This window comes from Ammospiza caudacuta, chromosome 16, assembly GCF_027887145.1.
Source record: "Ammospiza caudacuta isolate bAmmCau1 chromosome 16, bAmmCau1.pri, whole genome shotgun sequence".
NCBI lineage: Eukaryota > Metazoa > Chordata > Aves > Passeriformes > Passerellidae > Ammospiza > Ammospiza caudacuta.
In genome coordinates this window covers 383,144-401,326 of record NC_080608.1, presented here as the reverse complement: position 1 = coordinate 401,326, position 18,183 = coordinate 383,144, and the positions used below count along the sequence as shown (strand labels likewise).

The 18,183-nt window shown below is 43.6% G+C and overlaps 1 protein-coding gene across 2 annotated transcripts in view; it reads right to left on the bottom strand.

Annotated features, from left to right (window-relative positions):
• Positions 1-443: 443 nt before the first annotated feature.
• KCNIP1 (potassium voltage-gated channel interacting protein 1) overlaps positions 444-18,183 on the bottom strand; it is a 177,414-nt gene continuing 159,674 nt past the window's right edge. For both annotated transcript variants that reach the window (XM_058815404.1, XM_058815403.1), the window contains 7 exons: positions 17,565-17,689; positions 11,420-11,489; positions 9,916-9,986; positions 8,210-8,317; positions 7,168-7,272; positions 6,525-6,587; positions 444-4,326 (listed from right to left, as the gene is read on the bottom strand). In XM_058815404.1, coding sequence (XP_058671387.1) covers positions 4,279-4,326; positions 6,525-6,587; positions 7,168-7,272; positions 8,210-8,317; positions 9,916-9,986; positions 11,420-11,489; positions 17,565-17,666 — 567 coding nt within the window. In that variant the 5' untranslated portion in view covers positions 17,667-17,689 and the 3' untranslated portion in view covers positions 444-4,278. The remainder of the gene's footprint in view (positions 4,327-6,524; positions 6,588-7,167; positions 7,273-8,209; positions 8,318-9,915; positions 9,987-11,419; positions 11,490-17,564; positions 17,690-18,183) is intronic.

Sequence of the window (18,183 nt, the reverse complement as noted above, 5' to 3'; positions counted from 1 at the left end):
GTTTTGGGTTATTTTCTTATCTATAACATAAAATAGTGTTTGTATTTTCTTTTCCAACATGATTGTCTGTTTTCCTGCTGATACTGAAGCAGAACTGCAGAAGAGAAAAGCCAGGCCTGTAAGCTTGCAGTTTTCGCTACCCTAAGTTACTATCGGCGGAGCAGGTAGAAGAACATTTCTGAACTTTGCACAAGGGCCAAACTATCAGTTCAGCATATGCCACCACATCAGATGTAAGAGCACCCCTGTATCAGTGATGCAAATACATCATTGGCATGTAAGTGTTAGCTCATGGCACAGTTCAGTTTTACAACCCCCACCCACACAGATATGTGTTTGAGTCCCAGTTTTAAAAGCTTCATTGCAAAATTTTAACCTAACAGTGTCCCTTGAGAAAAAATACGTACTGGGTCTAGGAAAGGACACCCGCCTACAGGTATTTATTTTTATTATTAAAACCAACATTTTTAAAACCATTCAACAAAGTTGAATACAAATTGCCATTGGAGAATAGCATTTGTAACAGTGAAGCTATACATGGCTGATCCATTAACATGGCTTTAGATATCATGATTTACATTATTTGCACATTTCCTTAGGTCTTTCATGGCACTTCCATAAAGAAGAAGAAAAGTTTGACGCACTGCTGCTACTATCTCATCAGAGGTGACCCAGGGATACAAGGGTGTTTGTTCTCAACACATATTGCAGTCAGGAAATGGCTCTGCCCATGATGCCAGAACCTCAGGGTATTTGTGTCTCAAGCCTTTAGCTTGGCTCATGGTTACTCACAATATTGCATTGCATTCAGAGGAACAGAAAAACAAACAGCCACAGAACAGGCATGGTACTTTTTTTTCCTTTTTTTTTTTCTTTTTTTTTTGCATTATCATTTATCACATTCCTATTTGTCAACAGATTGTTACCTAAAATGCATGTTAGAAAGGCTTTCTTTATAAAATGCTGGCATGAAGATGCAGACTAATGTTTGTAACTAGTGACACAGTCAAGAGTCCTGATTCAGACATTATTTAAACGTTCATAACTTGCAGGAAACGTGCACAGTTAATAGCGCTGACAGAGAATCTGACTGCCTTCTGTCTACTGGCAGGAGGATTGATGAGGGTTGGAGACTGGAGTAGCATAGTGTGTTTTATTTAGAAATCTGTAGTAGTGTTTGTCATAAATATTGCAAGCCTCGTTTATGAGAGCAGAGGCTTGGCAAGTTTACAGTAGAGTAACATTCACAGAAAACATGAAAAACAAACCCAAAGCCATTTCCATGCAGAGAGCAGCTCTCTCACAGTCACTGATGTCTCACCTGCCAACTGGAGCACACCTGCCATGGACAGATGCTGCTGATGGAAAGCCCAGAGGCCTTCTCTGCACTGGTGCATCTCAGCCTCTGGCTGTAACAGTGGGATCAGGGACAAACACAGGGAAATAATTGGGTTTGCATTGGCAAGGGCCCTGCCACAGATAGATTCTGCAATCTGAGCTTTGGGAAAATGCAGCTGTGGGTGACACTTTGCAAGTCCTCCTGTCTCAGCTACTGTGGGCTTCAGGTGCAGCACAGAGCTCAACCCAGGGTGGAACATCAGGGCTGTGTGGGAGGGCACTGACTCCAGTGGGCTCCAAATCAAAGTTCCTTATCCTCCAAGGGCAGACTCAGTACAGCTGTCAGCATGCCTGATGCACCCTCTGCCTGATGCACCCTCATTGTTGCTGGCAGTGAAAAGCAGGCACAGTGGAGCAGCAAAGAGATGGCAGAAGTGCAGGGTCAGTACTGGCACCCTGATCAGCAATGCAGGCCAGCACACACGGACAGTGACAGCAGCTGTTTGCTGCTGAGCTGGAGCCACACTCCAGAGAAAACAGTGACAGCCCTGGTGACAAAGGCAGCCCCCACACAACTGCTGCCAGCAGGCCAGGACACACAGATGAGGCCAAATTCATCACAGTAACTCCAGAAATTAATTTAGCTTCAGTGACTATGGCATCATGCAACTAATAACATTTTCTTTTGAAAAGGGCACATTCCAAACACTTCTGTCTGTATGTGCCGTCTCATAAGCACCCTTGAAGCAAAACTATTAGAGGAAAAAGGCACGGTGCTAGCCAGATTAAAATCCTTAATTTCCACTGCTCTGACCACTTCTCCCTCTGCTGAAGTGAACTCCTTAGAATAATAGATTCAGCAGTTTTGGTGGGAGGGAAAACCTGTAATTATATTAAATTCTGTCATTTGCTGAAGTGATTGCAAGAAGAATCAAGAAGGAATGGTGTACACTGTGTATTATTTCAGCTACAATTGATGTCTTTACAAAGTGCCTGTTAAATAAAGCCTAAATGACCCAACAACTGGAGGAAAGGTACTCCCACATCAGGGCATCACTCCTGCAAATCCCAGCCCCTCACCAGAGCTGCTGCATCACTGCTGGGAGGAATTCATTACTGGTATTGGTATGAAAGGCAGTATTTGTACGAAACATGATGGACTAAGGTGTCATTCTTGCAGACATGTAACTTTACTTGAACACCACTTTTGGTGGCAAGGGAACAACTTAGAGAAATAAAGTTTAGACTACACAGAAGTGTATGGGGGGGGCACAGTAAAAGGGGAAGATGCCCCGTCTTGGGGAATTGGCATTATCATTATACTAGGATATTGCATTATCATTATACTAGGACTGATCAGATCTACTTCTGTAATCAGGAATGATTGAATAGATGAAATTTTTATAAAATTAGGGCTACAGAACTGAGGCATTCTGTATATTCTGTATTATAAAAACGTTCCACTTACATAATTTTTAAAATATATCTTCAGTGCTAACAGTTTGTCTGTAATACAGGGTGTGATACAATAAAAATAGATGCTTACTGGATGGGAATGATGCAGCACTACTGCAGGGACTGTCCCATCTGCGGGGTTTGAGCAGCTGGAAGAGTTGGCTGTTCCCCTCTTCCCTTTGCTTCTCAGCCACGGTCTGCCTGGAGATGACAATGGCACTCTGGTGGGTCAGCTTTCCTAAAAGGCTTCTTCACAGAAGACTCTGACATTCCCCAGCTGACCAATCATCCAATCTTGGTGTAAATTCGCTACATGAACTTTTCTGTTTTATTAATTAAAAAACCAAACTCCTACACCAATATTCTACTTGGCATTAGCAAAGAAATGGGGCTTATACAAGGCATACTACTGCCTTGTAGGAAAAAAATATGGGCCCTGGGAGCTGATTCTGAGAATAATAACAATTCAGGAATCAAATGTGCTGGGCACTTTGTGGGTACCAAGGTCTGTATGCTGGAACACAGCTGCATCTTAGTTCTTCACTAAGTCAAACAAGAAATCTTAAATAAATCCATAAGGGGGGGTAAGACCTGACTGTAACATCCAGTGATGAACCTAGGAAGTGTGTGCCAAACAGCAAAAGGACCAGAGCACATGGCCGTGCTGCTGCTGAGATGCTCTGTGGAGCATCACCCGGTGTCCCTGGGGCTCAGCAGGCAGCTGGGACCAGAGCACGTGTTCATCTTTCTGCACCAGCCCTTACACACCTGCCTGGTCTCTTGGAAACTTACCACTCCTGAACAGGATTTGTTCTGTACTTTTATATTAATATGTGCAACATGTTCTGCTCCTTTCTGACTCACCCTGGCATGAAGATCACCTGATTAATATGTTCAGGAAGAACTCCACTAACCTCAGCATAGTGGCACCAGTGCATGTGAGAGGATAGCAGGATCTCTGCAGGAATGGGGATACTGGCTACATGGGCTGTCTGTTTAATGTCCCAGGTACATGGACTGTTCATTTTTTCACAGACTGCCCTGGCAGATTGGGGTTTTGTCAAAGCAGATTAACAGCAAAGGCATCCACAGAACATTATGCCAAACAGAGGTATGGACTGAGCTGTCACTTGCAATTGATGGCTGAATAGCTATCAACATGTGCTATTATAGGGAATTAAGCTTGCTAGATTAAAAGCAGGATTTGTGCCTAGCAAACAATGCTCTGTATTACTCATTGAACTTCAAGCAGCAGTTCTCTCTTGTTGGGATTTATTAAAATATTCACATGCTTCCAGAATGAAAGAAAAGTCCACCAGCATCTTCCGGGGAGAAGTGGTGGCATCGGCTGCATTCAGTTGCCATTTGGTTGGACATATCGTACAAAGTCCTCACACACTGGACATGGCTCAATTGTAAAATCTTTCACCCAGAAAGAAGATCTTTGTTACACAGAAGTCTCAGACTCCTCCAGTGCTCTTCTGGTTACATGACATTCTCAAAGAGCTGTAAGGATCGCATGATATTGTCGTCCTGAAAGCAAGGAGAAGATACTGCCATGAAACCAGCATTGACAAGCACAATTCATAGCCCTGCCTGGCACAGGGAGCTCTGCAGCTGCTCCAGCAGGCAGCAGCCTTGCTCTGGGAATGCTTTCCCCTTCTGGGGCTCAGTGCCCAGGCCTGGTTCAGCACAGCACCTCTTGTGCTTTGGCCCCGGGTTGGTGTGAGGCACACCGAGCACAGGGGCTTCTCCTGAGCCCGATGTCGGGCAGGGCACTGCCAGGGTGCCTGTGCTCAACCCTCAGAACCCCTCCCTGACCCTGGGAGTGCAAATGTGCTCTTGGCTAATGTGCCCCACAAGTCCAAATGGAATGGCAGGTTTTGAACCAACAAGCAAACTGCCTTGAGGGAGCCCTTCCTGCCAGAAATTGCAGTTTAAACCCAAAACGCATGCAATCTGTGCAACCTCAGCCTCTCCAAAGTTCCTAGAGCCAAATGAGAAAGTTACAGACAGACACAAGGGAAATCCTGGATTATCTCTCCTGAAGGATTGGAATTTTACTTCGGGATAAGAACCAGATTAGTATTCAAAAACATAATCATGGTTTTTTTCCCCTCAGGAATTCAATTCAGAACAGCTGTTTGCCTGTAACATGAAAACAATTTTCCACATTGAGCAGCTTAAGAGATCTATTGCACTGCATTCCTCAGTTGTTTTGTGAGGCTGCATCATCCCTGTCACTGCTCACTCAGCAGCAGTTGGAAGCCAATCAGCCTCTCCTGGGTTGTGCCAGGACTTCACTGTCCTCAAGCCAGAGCTGCTGCACAGGCACAGGTGAGCACTGCTGTGCACTTTGTTTTTCATAAAGATAAAAAGAATAAATCTTGGTGTGGCAGGGCTTGCTCCTGCCTGCCAGGAAACAGCAGCTGACAGTGCATCAGCCTGCCCAGCTCCAGTGCCAGGATGGCAGAAGGAACCAAACCCAAACAGGGACAGAGAATTAAAACTCTAACAGTTATAGGTGAAGTAAAGCGGCTTCAATAGTGAGACCACCTGATCATACACACACCTACAAGCAAGTTACGAACATGCAGAATAATACACAACACAAATTATTAAGTAAAGATGATGCAAAAAAAAAAGCCAAACAATCATGAGGGACCAAGAATAAAGTAACTGAAAAACATTAGCTATCTGTTTTGCATCTGCTAAACAAGTATTTGGCTGCCTGAAGTCTGCAACTAAGACTTGGATGTGGCCAGAGCCAGGTTTGACACCAAAGCAGCAGAAGCCAGCCCAGCCCTCCACAGTGAGCATCCTCCCCTTGCTCAGGGACAGGAGAGCTGTCTGGCTGCAGAACCTGAAGGAATTTTCCAGGCAACATAAAATGTACAGAAGGGTCAATATGCAATTCAGTGCACCAAAATAAACATTGCAAAAGGCAGAGGTTACCTTTTACACTATTATTGTAGTGGTCAAATATTAGAGATATCTCAGAGGGAATATTCACACAGTCCAGGTCTAAGACAACAGACATTAGGCCAATTGCACATTAACAGAGATGCTTCTTTGTGCCAGTGCTAAAAGTACCAACGAATCTTAACACAGCCAACCTCATATATGGAATTTGTAAGAGGGGGCTTACTTTCAAAACAGAGGAAAAATGAAAATCATTGCTACAATGACAGCATTTGCTTTTAATGTTTGACCATGAAAACATCAACTTGTTTTATAACTCAATGCTGTAATTGCAAGAATTTGAGACACTGTTGACTCTGGGCAGTTCCAGCAATGTGGTACCTGATAATGACATCTGGGGCAGCACACATCAACAGCAGCAGACTCTCAAAAGTGAAGGAAAAAACCTCAAAAACAAACCAACAAAACCCCAAAACAACCTAAGACAGTTAAGATCTTTCTCTACAGTTGTCTGCTTGTCTGTAGAATTGGGGACTGCAGTCCACTCAGGAAAATAAAAGCACTGCACACGAAGACATTATCTCCCATATTCTGCCTCACCCTACCTTGCTATTGAGTCACAGGCTTCACAGGGCATCACAAACTCAGTCTTGAAGCTGTTTTGGTTTGGGTTGTTTTTTTTTTTTCCACAGAGCAAAGAAAACCCAGGATTCTGAGCAGCATCTTGTTTCAAATAGAGTTTATCCAAAGGAAAGCAAATGATGTGACATGAGATAGAGCTTTCCTTGCAGTTATAACTTAGTTCTTACCTCCTGACATGATTCAATAAACTCATCTAGAGTTACAACTCCATCTTTGTTTTTATCCATTTTCTGTAAAATAAGATAATGTAAAAATTAGTTTACATTGGTAACACTATCGTTACAGTACAGTATCTTAGTTGATGCAATCTGAATAAAGCTGGGCACTTAAGCTTAGCCCACAGACTAAGTGGCCAGTGGCCAGAGCTGGACTGGCCAACTGCTAAGGACTTGTTTACTCTGGGATTTGGAGCACTTTTGAGGTCATCTCTAACTGCTTTCTTGACACACACTAGAACCTCTGTCGTTATTCCATCGTTTATTTATTCACTGCCTGACCGACCCACACTCCCATTCCCTAAGGACTGATTCCACAGTCCTTAGGGCAACTCAGAGAAGCAGCACAGAAGGCCTGCAACACATACAGAGGCTTCAGACTTACTGGACGTGGCACATCCCAAGGCAAAGGGTCAGGCTGAGAGACATGGGAGATACCTTTGGAGCCAGGAAATCAGCAGGCATTGCAGTGCTAGGCTGAGTGGCCGCTAGGGTTTATTTTGAAATATATAACAAGGTATAAGACTCAGCTTTACAGGAAAGTCTATCAGCGCCTAGTCTGAGTGTTAAGAAAAACCAGTAAAAAGTCAGGTACCTGGAAAAACACTTCTACATGCTGCCTTGGTGCATCTTCCTTGAGCACTGGATACGTGTATTTTCCCATCATATCATAAATCGCCTTTACGATATCCATCATTTCCTGCCATGGCAGCATGCCAGCACAAACACAAAAAGGAAATTAAAGAGAAATGAGGGCCCATTTCTGTCTTGCACTGCCCCATTCTTCACCCTCCTTCTCCTATGACAAACCAGCACCTGGAATGCCTGTGCATGTGCATGGAGACAGATGGACCAGACACACAAACACCCTACAGAAAGAATTGCTTCCTTCTGCCCCCACAGTGCCACATGCTCCCAGTGCTCCCTCCCTTCCCCTCCCCTGGCCTGGCTCTGACACAGCAGGTGCTGGCAGCAAGGGCAGCCAACTGTGGCACCAACTGTGGCACCAACCCTGTCCCAAGGGCATCCTCCAGGGCCAGGGACCCTCACAGCTGGAAGTGGTAATCTGGTCCCTCCCCACACCTTGCACAAATTGCCCCTCAGCTCCATGACTGGTGGCAGTAACTGCAAACCCTCCAGGGATGGACAATGGGTTTGAGTGGACCAATTTGTATTTGACACATATTCAAGGTCACCATGCTCAAAACTAAGGCTTCCCATAACAGGAACAAGCAATACCAGCTAAGAAGAATAAACCAGATGATAATGCAGGATTTGGTAGTGGTGCTGCTTTGGATGACCCCCACAGTATCTCCTTGTGCAGAAAGCAAGCCCTTGAGCCTCAGTCACAAAGTTCTGCCACCATGACCCTCCCCTTCACAATGCTTATGTGGCTTATAGGTGTAACCAACATTTTGCTCCTGGATAACACAATTCATTAAAGGTACCATAATATAGGAAAATATGTCTAGAAAAATCATTCAATAAGACCACTATGCATTTTGCTTCCACACAGACAAATGCATGAGTCCACTCTGATTTGTGTTTAATTAGCTGCATGTATAACTAATTGTGTTTTGCAACAAAACCAAATCAACTCGCCCAAAATCAACCATATTTGTCAGGAACAGCCTTACCTCCTTGTTTATATAGCCATCCTTATTTATGTCATACAGATTAAATGTCCATCTCAGCTTTTCATGAACAGTTCCCCGTAGCAGAATGGACAGTGCCATCACAAAATCCTGGTTTGGAGTAGTGAGAGAAGTGAGAATTCTCATAACATCATTTTCTAAGTCACCCTCTTTATACAATGCCAGTCAAAAGATTTATCTTTTTAGGATGGAACACATGCTTATCAAACTCTTCTGGCTCCCTTTTCCAGAAATGTGTCCTCTCTGACTGAACTCAATGGTTGAAGCATTCACAGAGATGTCTGGTCTTTAGGAGCACTGCCAGATGCCTTTCTCCTCCCTGCTGCAGGGACCTGTCACTCAGATTGCCACCACCTGATTAAACACAGCTGGACTGTGCCTGTGGAAGTAGAAGCTGATGCTTTCTTACCTCCTGACTGAGGTGCTGGCAAAGAAGGGAGAAAATCCCACCTGAGAGAGAAAATCCTCTAACACAGGGAGCCCTAGATTTTGCTCTCCGGCAAAATCTGCCAGACTTGACCAGATGTGATTCCCACCACCAATTATTCAGTGTGGGACACATTATTTTAATTGGTTTTCTTTGCTTACAGTAAAGATACTGCTTCTGGTAACTGTGATTTATTCATTATACTGCACGGTGGTTCAGGCACTGAGAGTAGCATAGCCACAGGGGATTTTTAGCACAGGCAGAGCTTGAGGCTAACAGAGTTATACAGCTCCTGATAACTCATTTAATAGCTTTTGTCACCTCCATGAGCTCTGTATGGGGCAGTGCAATACTGCTTAGATACCTCTGCTCCTTTTTGCCAAGCCTCTGAGGAATTTGAATTTGTTGATAAAAAAGGGGACAAAATTCTCATGTTTGACAACCAGTTAAGAGACAGATCTGCCAGGAATGAAAGGTCAGCACTTTCTAGGTTTGGAGGTTTTTTGGTTTGTTTGTTATTTTAACAGCATTTTCCCGTTCTCAGATTGTTTAGGTTTCTGAACACCTTCAACTACTGAGGAGCTGCCCCATGCAAACCTCCCACTGCAGCCCTTGCCACAGAGACACAGATGCAGATGGAAACATCCCCATTGTGCATTCAGTGAACGGATACATTTCCCAGCCTTTCCTGGAAATGAATAGAGGTTTTGGACATTTGACAGCAAAGGTAAGACTGCCTATGATTTGTAGTTTTATAGGAGTTTTATAGTCTTCAAAACTATGAAGTTTATCCTCCAGAAGTCTATGATTTAATACATCCCTTTCCTGCACTCCCACAGCTATGGGCTGAGCATGAAGAAAGGTTGTTTGTAGCCACTGCAACAGGCCTTTTAGTTACAGTGTGCATTTAGTTTCCAAGTACCTGAGATGCTTGTTCAACACATCATGCACTGCAGAAGTACAAGATGCACATTTTCTGTGTCCCTCATCTCATTTCACATGGGACTCTCCTCAGCCACTCCTCTCCTTTGCACTTTCTCCCTCTGATCCCAACTAGCACAATCCAGATATTTCTTTATTGACATGGAACTGCATCTGCATAAACTAAAGTGAACCAGATTTGAAAACACTGACTGGCTTTAGACTGAAACCTCTAATCTTTAATCCAACATGTCCTACTACTTTGCAATGAAGACTGGACAGAAAAGGTTAAAAACACAAAATTGAGAAAGTGGCATCGATGGAAGATGCAAAGAATCACCTCAAACTTCACAGAGCCATTCTGTGCAGTGTCGAAGGCATTGAAGAGGTAATGTGCATACATGCTGGCATCTGAAAGGCACAAAGGACAGGCACTCATCACACACTGATGGTTCTAAACAAGTCAGGAATTTGTTTTCCTTCTGTATGCAACTCAACCCTGACACATTGCCAGGTATTCTATGAACTAGTAAATGTTACCATGGACTTGCAAAATCCTGGCACCCTCCCTGAAAACAGACTTGAAATGCAAAAGCTTTTATTACAGTAGAAACTATTTGGATTTTGGAGCATTACCTGAAAGAACAAGCAGGAAATTCCCATCAAACATGAGTGTGTCTGGTTCAAAAGGTGGGAAACACAGCAAAAACACTAAACAGTGACTGCAATCTGCAACATCCTTTCTCTTCCTTTTTGTTTTGTGGGCGACACAGCAGAGACCCCCCCAGGAAATGCCCAGCTTCGGAAGGGTCCTGCCCCAGTTACTTGAGTTTGACCCATGGCTGCTGGGGAGCAATCTCACTTAGAGCTATATTTTTGTCCTTTTGAATCTTAAACTGCTGGGTTTAGAAAATCATGACAGGAAATCATCAAGTTCATAACGAAATTTAATGCAAACCTTTTACAGATGTACCTCTTTGAGGTGCCACGGGTTGTAAAACATAAGCATAATGTGTTTTATTTTGACATTTAGTTGAAAAAACACTTGTTAATGACCTTCTTTAAGTAAATGTACATGCACACATACACCCTAGCAGAAAGGTTTTTGTTCCTCAAAGACTGTGTTCTGCAGTTGCTACAGAATGGGAAATTTTGGAAAGCCTCAAATACTTAATCTTGGCTAAAAGCCACTTAAATGACTAATTTCTTTCAATTTGTCAACAGCATCCCCACAAAACATATCCAATTAGAATATATACATTCTTGATGTTTTTAAAAGGCAAGAACATGTATTATTTGAGAGATTTCATACAATACCTTAATATGCCCATTCATGACATGGTCCTGTCTTAGTCGCATAAACACCAAAATTTATCATTTCAGGTATCCAGGAGTTTACTTATCAACTAAAAACTGCTTTAAGAATTTTAAGTTTTGATTAATTTTCAGGCCAAAAAAAAGTCTGAGACCCTCCTGTGCTAGACACTACATGCCCAGCAGTTCAACAGCAGGGAAGCAGAGCCACACGCAGGGGAAGCAATTCCACTTTCTGCCAACAGAAAGTCAGAACAGAACAAAACATCAACCCCCAGTTTCTATTTTGGACCTGGGGAATGCAGAGCTGACATTGAGAGGCAATATTTATGGGGGTTTTTCTATGTGAAATAACTTCAAAGGCCTAAAATTTTATTACCTCGATGTTTGTGCTTTTGTCTAAAACCCCTCAAAGCTTCAGCTTGATTCCCTTTTCTTGCACAGATGATCTGCAGCAGTTTTGCAGCCAGCTGGCAGCAGGCAATGTTAGAGCTTCAAGAATCCTGACAGGCACAAAGCACTCCACTTACCTCCATGAGGAAAAAACTGTGCATAGATCTGTTTAAATGTTTCTTCATTAACAACCCCACTGGGACATTCCTGTTGGAAAACAAGAGGAAAAAAAGAGAGAAAGAGAATCAAGAAAAACACAGGTCTGTAAAGGTTCATTTGCAAAACTCTACAAGCCCAAAGAGAGCAATGAAACAAATCACCTTCCTGTTCTCACAGTGTTTTGCATGCACAGGCTGTGCAGCTGGAGAAATTAAAGTAATTCAGATTGCAGTTTCATCCTAAGCATCTCACAAAGCTGGCTCGCCATTATTAACATTTCTAACTGTGTTTTCAGCAGTTTCATTGCTGTTTTTTAATCCTCAGCAGCAGGCTGTAGCCAGGTGACCAATCCATAGCACACTTAGTAAGTCCTTACAAACAAACCTCAATAATAAACACACCCCCACCAGCTCAGTGCTGCTCTAACATACATTACAGAGCCCTGGGCACTGCTACCTATCCATGTGATGTTTTCAGTTACAGAGAATACTTCCCAGTTGATGGCATTATTCCTCAAATTTGCCTATCAACCAATTTTGAAAATTAAACCAGAGCAAACCAATAAAATAACCACATCACCTTTTTCACAGAGCACAGAATTATGGACACAGAAAAGTCAGCTTCCTCCCACAGTGTGAGGCACGGATCAATAGAGACCCTGGGGTCTGTGTCCTGCAGCAGCACTGCTCCCACCCAGCCATTCAATTCCCCAGGCTCTCATCAGGGAGGGAGCAGGGAGCAGGAGCGCTGTCCCTGCTGCTACAGGGGCTGGAGATGGATTCTCTGAGCAGGCCATATCTCTCATAAAACTCACACAACTGGCACGTATGGCCAGGCTTGATGCTTATACTGAGCTGGAGGGCACACTTGGGATGAAGTTCCTCTGTTCCTGGCACTACACTCACCCCATGCATCCTTCTCTGGTCAGGCTGTGCCCCCTGCCTCACTTTAACACAGGTGCTTCAGCCAGGAACTTCACAAAATATAAATAACTGTTTGCACAAGGAACCACCAGCTTTCCATTCTTGGAACCTGACTCCTACTACTTTGCCTGACAGTCGTGAACTGCTGTTTAGACAGAGACAGCAAACAGTCAATCAGACAACTTTTCTATGTGCCACTTGTGATTTTGTAGGCTGCAAGATTTCTAGTTAGATGACTATTCTCAAACTGTTCCAAGGCTCCTCATAAAACATCTGTTGCCTGGTTTCCTTATCACAGGCAAAGTGGTTACTTTTTAATCTGTAAAGCAAAAATCATCAAAGGACGATAACTAAATGGAAGCTAACGGCTACCCAAATATTTCCTAAACATACATGTTGTCTGAAGCTTGTAAGCTAACATACATTAAATAAATAATCTGATATTTATTTATGATATCTTTTAATCATTGATCAGGCTCAGAACCATATCCACAGCCATTCTTGGGTAGCAGTGTTCTCCTGGGTCACTGAGCTGCTGTTACTACAAGATTGCACAGGGCCCTTGCAGAGTACTTCACTAAACTGTCATTCTTTTTAAAACCAAGCCTGGCACAATTGGCCCATCCTTCCAGCACAGTGCTACACCAAGATTTATTTCCTTCTCTCCTCGTGGTAAGACAACTGTTGCATTCTCTAAGAACCACAACTTCACCAGCTGAAAGCTGGTTTGTAGTTGAGGGACTGATCATTCTTTTCTCTGTGTTTCCCACAAGTGCAGAGTCCCTGAGGCCCCTTCCCTCTGTTTATTACCAGAGATGTGCACGTGGCTGCTGCTGCTGCCTGTGCTCTCCCACAGGGCCAAGGGCTACCCTGGCAGTTGGGCCATTGGCCTGCTTAATTTTCTGAATTTCTACATGATCCTTATTGCTTCTGATGCTCCATCTGGAAGCCAAATGAAAGTTTGCATCACAGCTCTAGAAGTGCTGGGGAGAGGCAGTGCTGACATTGATCAGCCCATTTAGCTCTCTATAACTGGATTGCTTTCAGACACATATGCTACTATCAATTTATTTGCAGTTAATTGATCACTATTTTTGTTTTATAAGAGCCAAATAATGCTCCAGAGGCTTCATTAGTGCTACAGTACTACTTAATTCTGCTGACTCAAAAGAAATCTCTCTTGTGACACAGAGCAGGTGAGCTTAGTGTCAATTAAAATTCCACTGAAGTTAATAAAGATTCACTCATTCAAGAAAAAATCCTTGTCAGTAAGGAGAACACAGTCCTTCATTGTAGTATTCATAAGGCTTTCCTTTGATAGCAGGGCTTTAGGTTAACCCTTCTCATTTCCTTAAACTAATAATTTTTTTAAATGCCAAACAGTGAACATTTTTTTTTGTATTGTCATCAAGCACAGAACAAATCCCTCATTTTCCCAGGGCTGACTATCAAGCTCTGGCAGCACAAGCTGTGCATCTGAACTTACCCTCTTCTTTTAAATCACTATACCACAAAGGAGCTGAATCCATGTATAAACCAAACACACCAACCCACAAAACCAAAAGGAAAATAAAACATAAATAAAGCAGTTGCATTTTTCCTCTGCTGGAATCAGAAATAAACTTCACTGATTGCTTTCAGAGCTGTGCAAAGCAGAGGTGCAGGGACCACAGGGGAGCAAAGCATGCCCTGCCTTTCAGACCCTCCTGAGTTCAGCTGGCCAGAACATGAGGATGAGCACCCAGGGCCACCTTTTGCTAAATTAATAAGTTAGCTGACCACAGACAAAGGCACAATCCAGATTTGCATCTCTAAGCACTCACACATTCCATGTAGTTTGTTGCTCTATGTTCTCCCACTTTGGAGATGTTTTGGGGATTATTAAAGTATGAGAACATTTCTCCCTTGCTTGTACTGCTCACTTTAACCTCCATAATCCTGCTTTTTTTACAATTACATCTCATACTACCCTACGTTACAGATTTGCTAAAATACACACACTAAAGCAAGGTAAGGATGACTCCAGCAGCCCCTCAGTCATTTGGGTTGTCTGTTTCCTGATTCAGTATTAGGAAATTATCCCTTGCAGCTAACAAGCATTTCCCCTAAGAGCACAAACCCCCCCACTGAGCAAAAAACCTCACAAAACCTCCAGTTCTTTTAAATCCATGTACTCAATTCCAAAGAATGCAAGCCATGAAACATGGCCTAAGTGGAAGATCCTGAATTACCAAACTCAAATCTCTGTATAGCTGGTCACTTCATTAGACATCAATTTATCAATTTTAGTAATAAAAATACTTCCTTGCTCTCCTCTCTGCAAGTCCATGACTGGCCACCAAACTTTACTCCTCTGGGGGGCAGAAGCTCTCTTCTAATTCCAGCCTATGCCTATTCACAGCCATTCTGTTCCTGTGCCAACATTGCTGTTTAGCTCAAACAATTCCGGTGCTTTTGTAGACAGAAGGTATCACATTTTCTTTTGTTAAGTTGTACCAAGGCAAGACCCACCAAAGGCTCTGATGGGTTTGCTTGTAACCTTGCTTTTTTAGAATCCCAACCAAAGAGATGGGACCAACCACCTCATGTTAGTCTGGCTTCAGTCTTACCACAGCTAACAGAGACGTGCAAAGGAGACCATTCACATAATGCAGAATCCTGTGGGCAGAGGCAGCTGCTAGATAAATGTGAACTGTTGGTCCTGCAACCAAGAGATGCTGGAGGGTGGCACCCTCTCACAACTGGAAAAGCAAGCTGAAGGCAAAGAGAGGGAACATTTGGCCAGGCAGCAATGATACAGGCCTGGTTAGCATGCTCGGCTTCTCTGGAGATGAATTTATTGGCATCCTCTGTCACTGTGGGGCAAAGCCACCAGACCAGACCAGTGACATCCTCGGTACAGGCTGAGATAATGTGGAGGGGGAGGTGGGAACAGAATTCAGAGACACAGAAAGAACAGGTCTAAAGGTACTGAGAATTAGGACTGGTCAGACAAGCACTAGTCAGAGGCCAGCCCAGGCCGTGCTAGCTGCCTTTGGTGGAACATCATCCCTGCTCCTGTGCACTAAATCCTCTGCAGCCAGGACCTGCATCCCTCTGTCCCCTACACAAGTTCCTGCAAATTGCTCTGTGATTATCCAGGTATTGCCTTGTGATTAAACAGGACCTGTGCAATAATCACTGAGAACAAGCAGTGAGTATAAGCCAGGGAGGAAAATTACTGTATTCCCACAGGGATTTTGAATCTCCAGATGGCACTGTAACATCATCCCAAGGAACAGACTGTTTGGTACAATAGCAAATAGGGTAACAGATGAGCCAGTTTGCCTCTTGAGCATAATTACCCACCTCATTGAAACCAGGATTTGCAGGCTACCAGTGTTAAAGCTGCACTTCCATGTCAATTTAAACCTTACATATGAAACTTTGTGTATATTGTATGCAGATCAGCTGGATAAAACCAGCCTGCTTTGTCCTAATATCCAGGTATAAACCAAGACCTTGCCACCACTGGCAATTAATACCAAGACCTTCAGTGATATCCTAGGTTTAGGTCACAAGTTAAATGCCCTTGTCTGCCACTACTGCCCTGGGAGGTAATGCCTCTGTCGTGCAAAGTGCTGGCAGAATTCGAAAAGGCTGGGGGTAAATGTCCTGTGTGCTGAGAGTGCTCCAGGTCTGCCTCACGGGTTTGCATCTGCAGTTGCAAATCCCCCCAGCACAGAGCAGAGCTCTCCCACGCAGGATTCCCACCCGACAGTGATACAGAAGGCACGGTAAGATCTTAGCAAAACTGGGTTTAACCTCACTCTGTGAGCAGTCACGTCATATCGAGGTGTTAACCTGCCAAGTTCTGTCTCAAAAGCCATGTGATTTCCTGCTGGCTGGCAAAAGCATAAAGAGGTATCAGTGTTCAGTTAGGCAACTTCACACATGCAATGACCTCCTGTGTGCAGCAAACCTGCAGAAATATGCCACACACACTAAAAAAAATACAGAAAGCTGAGCTGTGCTTTGGCCCACTTAGGTGAGCAGAGAAATAAAGGGTGAAACCAACAGACTCCTTGGAAAAGTCAAATAAACACTGGAAATGTGAATTGGTCAAATTTCAAAAATCTGTAAATAATAAAGGCCCTTGTCAAAGTCCCACAGGTTCCTCAGAACTGCCTGTATTTAAGGTAGCCCAGCTTTCTTTTGACAAGTTTTTACCCAATAGACTTGACTGAGAAACTACAGCTTTTTGCTGTAATGGTTTCTAAATGCTGGAGCTGTCCTGCAAGAGAATATAAAAACCATTCTGTGTTTATTTTGCCAGTTTGATTCTGACCTGTTAATCATCATTAAAACATCAGCTGGCACAAACCACCTGGGTGACTAAATCCTGACCCTCAGGCAAACATGTAATGAGTACTCATTCTTCAAGGTGCATAAAGCATCTGCTCCATGTAGCCTCCACACTCCCCATCCATCTCTCCTGACTGTGAGGAGCCCTGAGAGGCAGCAGCAGAGCCAGGCTGAGGTTGGGGGCTGCAGGCTCTGGGCTCCCAGGGAGCCTGGCTGGAACGGGGATCGCACCTGGGCACGGAGCAGCTCTGCACACCCAGGCACACAGCGGGCACCACTGCCCGCTTGCCCAGATATCTGCAGCCTCTCTCTGCTCTCCTCAGTCTTAACACACGCCCAGCTTCTGGTTTCTCTTTAGCTCCTGCCACTCCAGCCTTATTCCCTGCTTATGCAGGACCTTAAAGTCCTAAAGTGCTCTTCTACAAGAGCAAGATTTCTGCAGCTAAAGAAGGGATGAAATGTCCATCCTGGGCACATAATCACAAGTGAACGGTACCACTTATATTTGAACATGAAGAGATGAAAACAAGGTTTAAATAAGTAGCCATAAAAAACATTTTCAGGTTATCTTCAAGTACTGGCACAGCTGAGGAAATTGAAGTGTGCTTGCTGACATTTGGGGAACAAGTTTAATGAGACCATTATGTGCTGAATATTCATCCAAACCTAGTTTTAGGCAGATTGCAGTGTCATAAATATTAGATGGAGAGGCAGATTGTGCTCATTTTCTGTGGTAAGGGAGATCTTATACAAAACTACTAATGCTTAGCAGGGGAATAATACATAATCAAGCTGAGCAGTTGAGGCTGGTGAGGACATACATATTAGACTCTGTTCATTGCAGTACTGTTCTTACATTTTTAAATCCTCTGTAAAGAACCTGAAGTTCTCTTTTAGTGAAATTGGTTTGTGCTTCAAGCTGTTCCAGTCCCTCGGGTCTATGGCACACTGTCGTCATTTCTAATTCATCTTCAATTTTATCTGTAAGAGAAGACAGGAAAATATTTATTTTGGTTGTTACCCTTGCTCTTTTAACATGATGGATAGAACAGACTGGATTTCAAGAGCAACAGATCAAAAAGAAACCACCAACAGAACTGATCTGTGTAACTGTTTTTAACCTCTTGAAAGCAAAATAAAAGCCACAGGAGGAAGGCAATAGCTCATGTTTCTTCCTGGGCTGCCAATTAGCTGCCCATTCACAGAGCCAAAATGGTGCTGAGAGCAGCAGGACGGCAGCAGACACTGCTCCAAAAGCAGCCACAGGCACTTCATACTAAATATTGAGACAGCGTGGAGGAATGGCACTTCTGAAGTACTGGCTTCAGCTTTCTAGCTGTGCAAATATACCAGGGAGAGCAGACATGCTCAGGGATATCAGACAACAACCTTACACTGGGGTTAAACACCAAGGGAATCTCCTCTGTGTGCTAACCAAAAAGCTTGCTCTAGAGACATTGAAGATCACTTTAGTC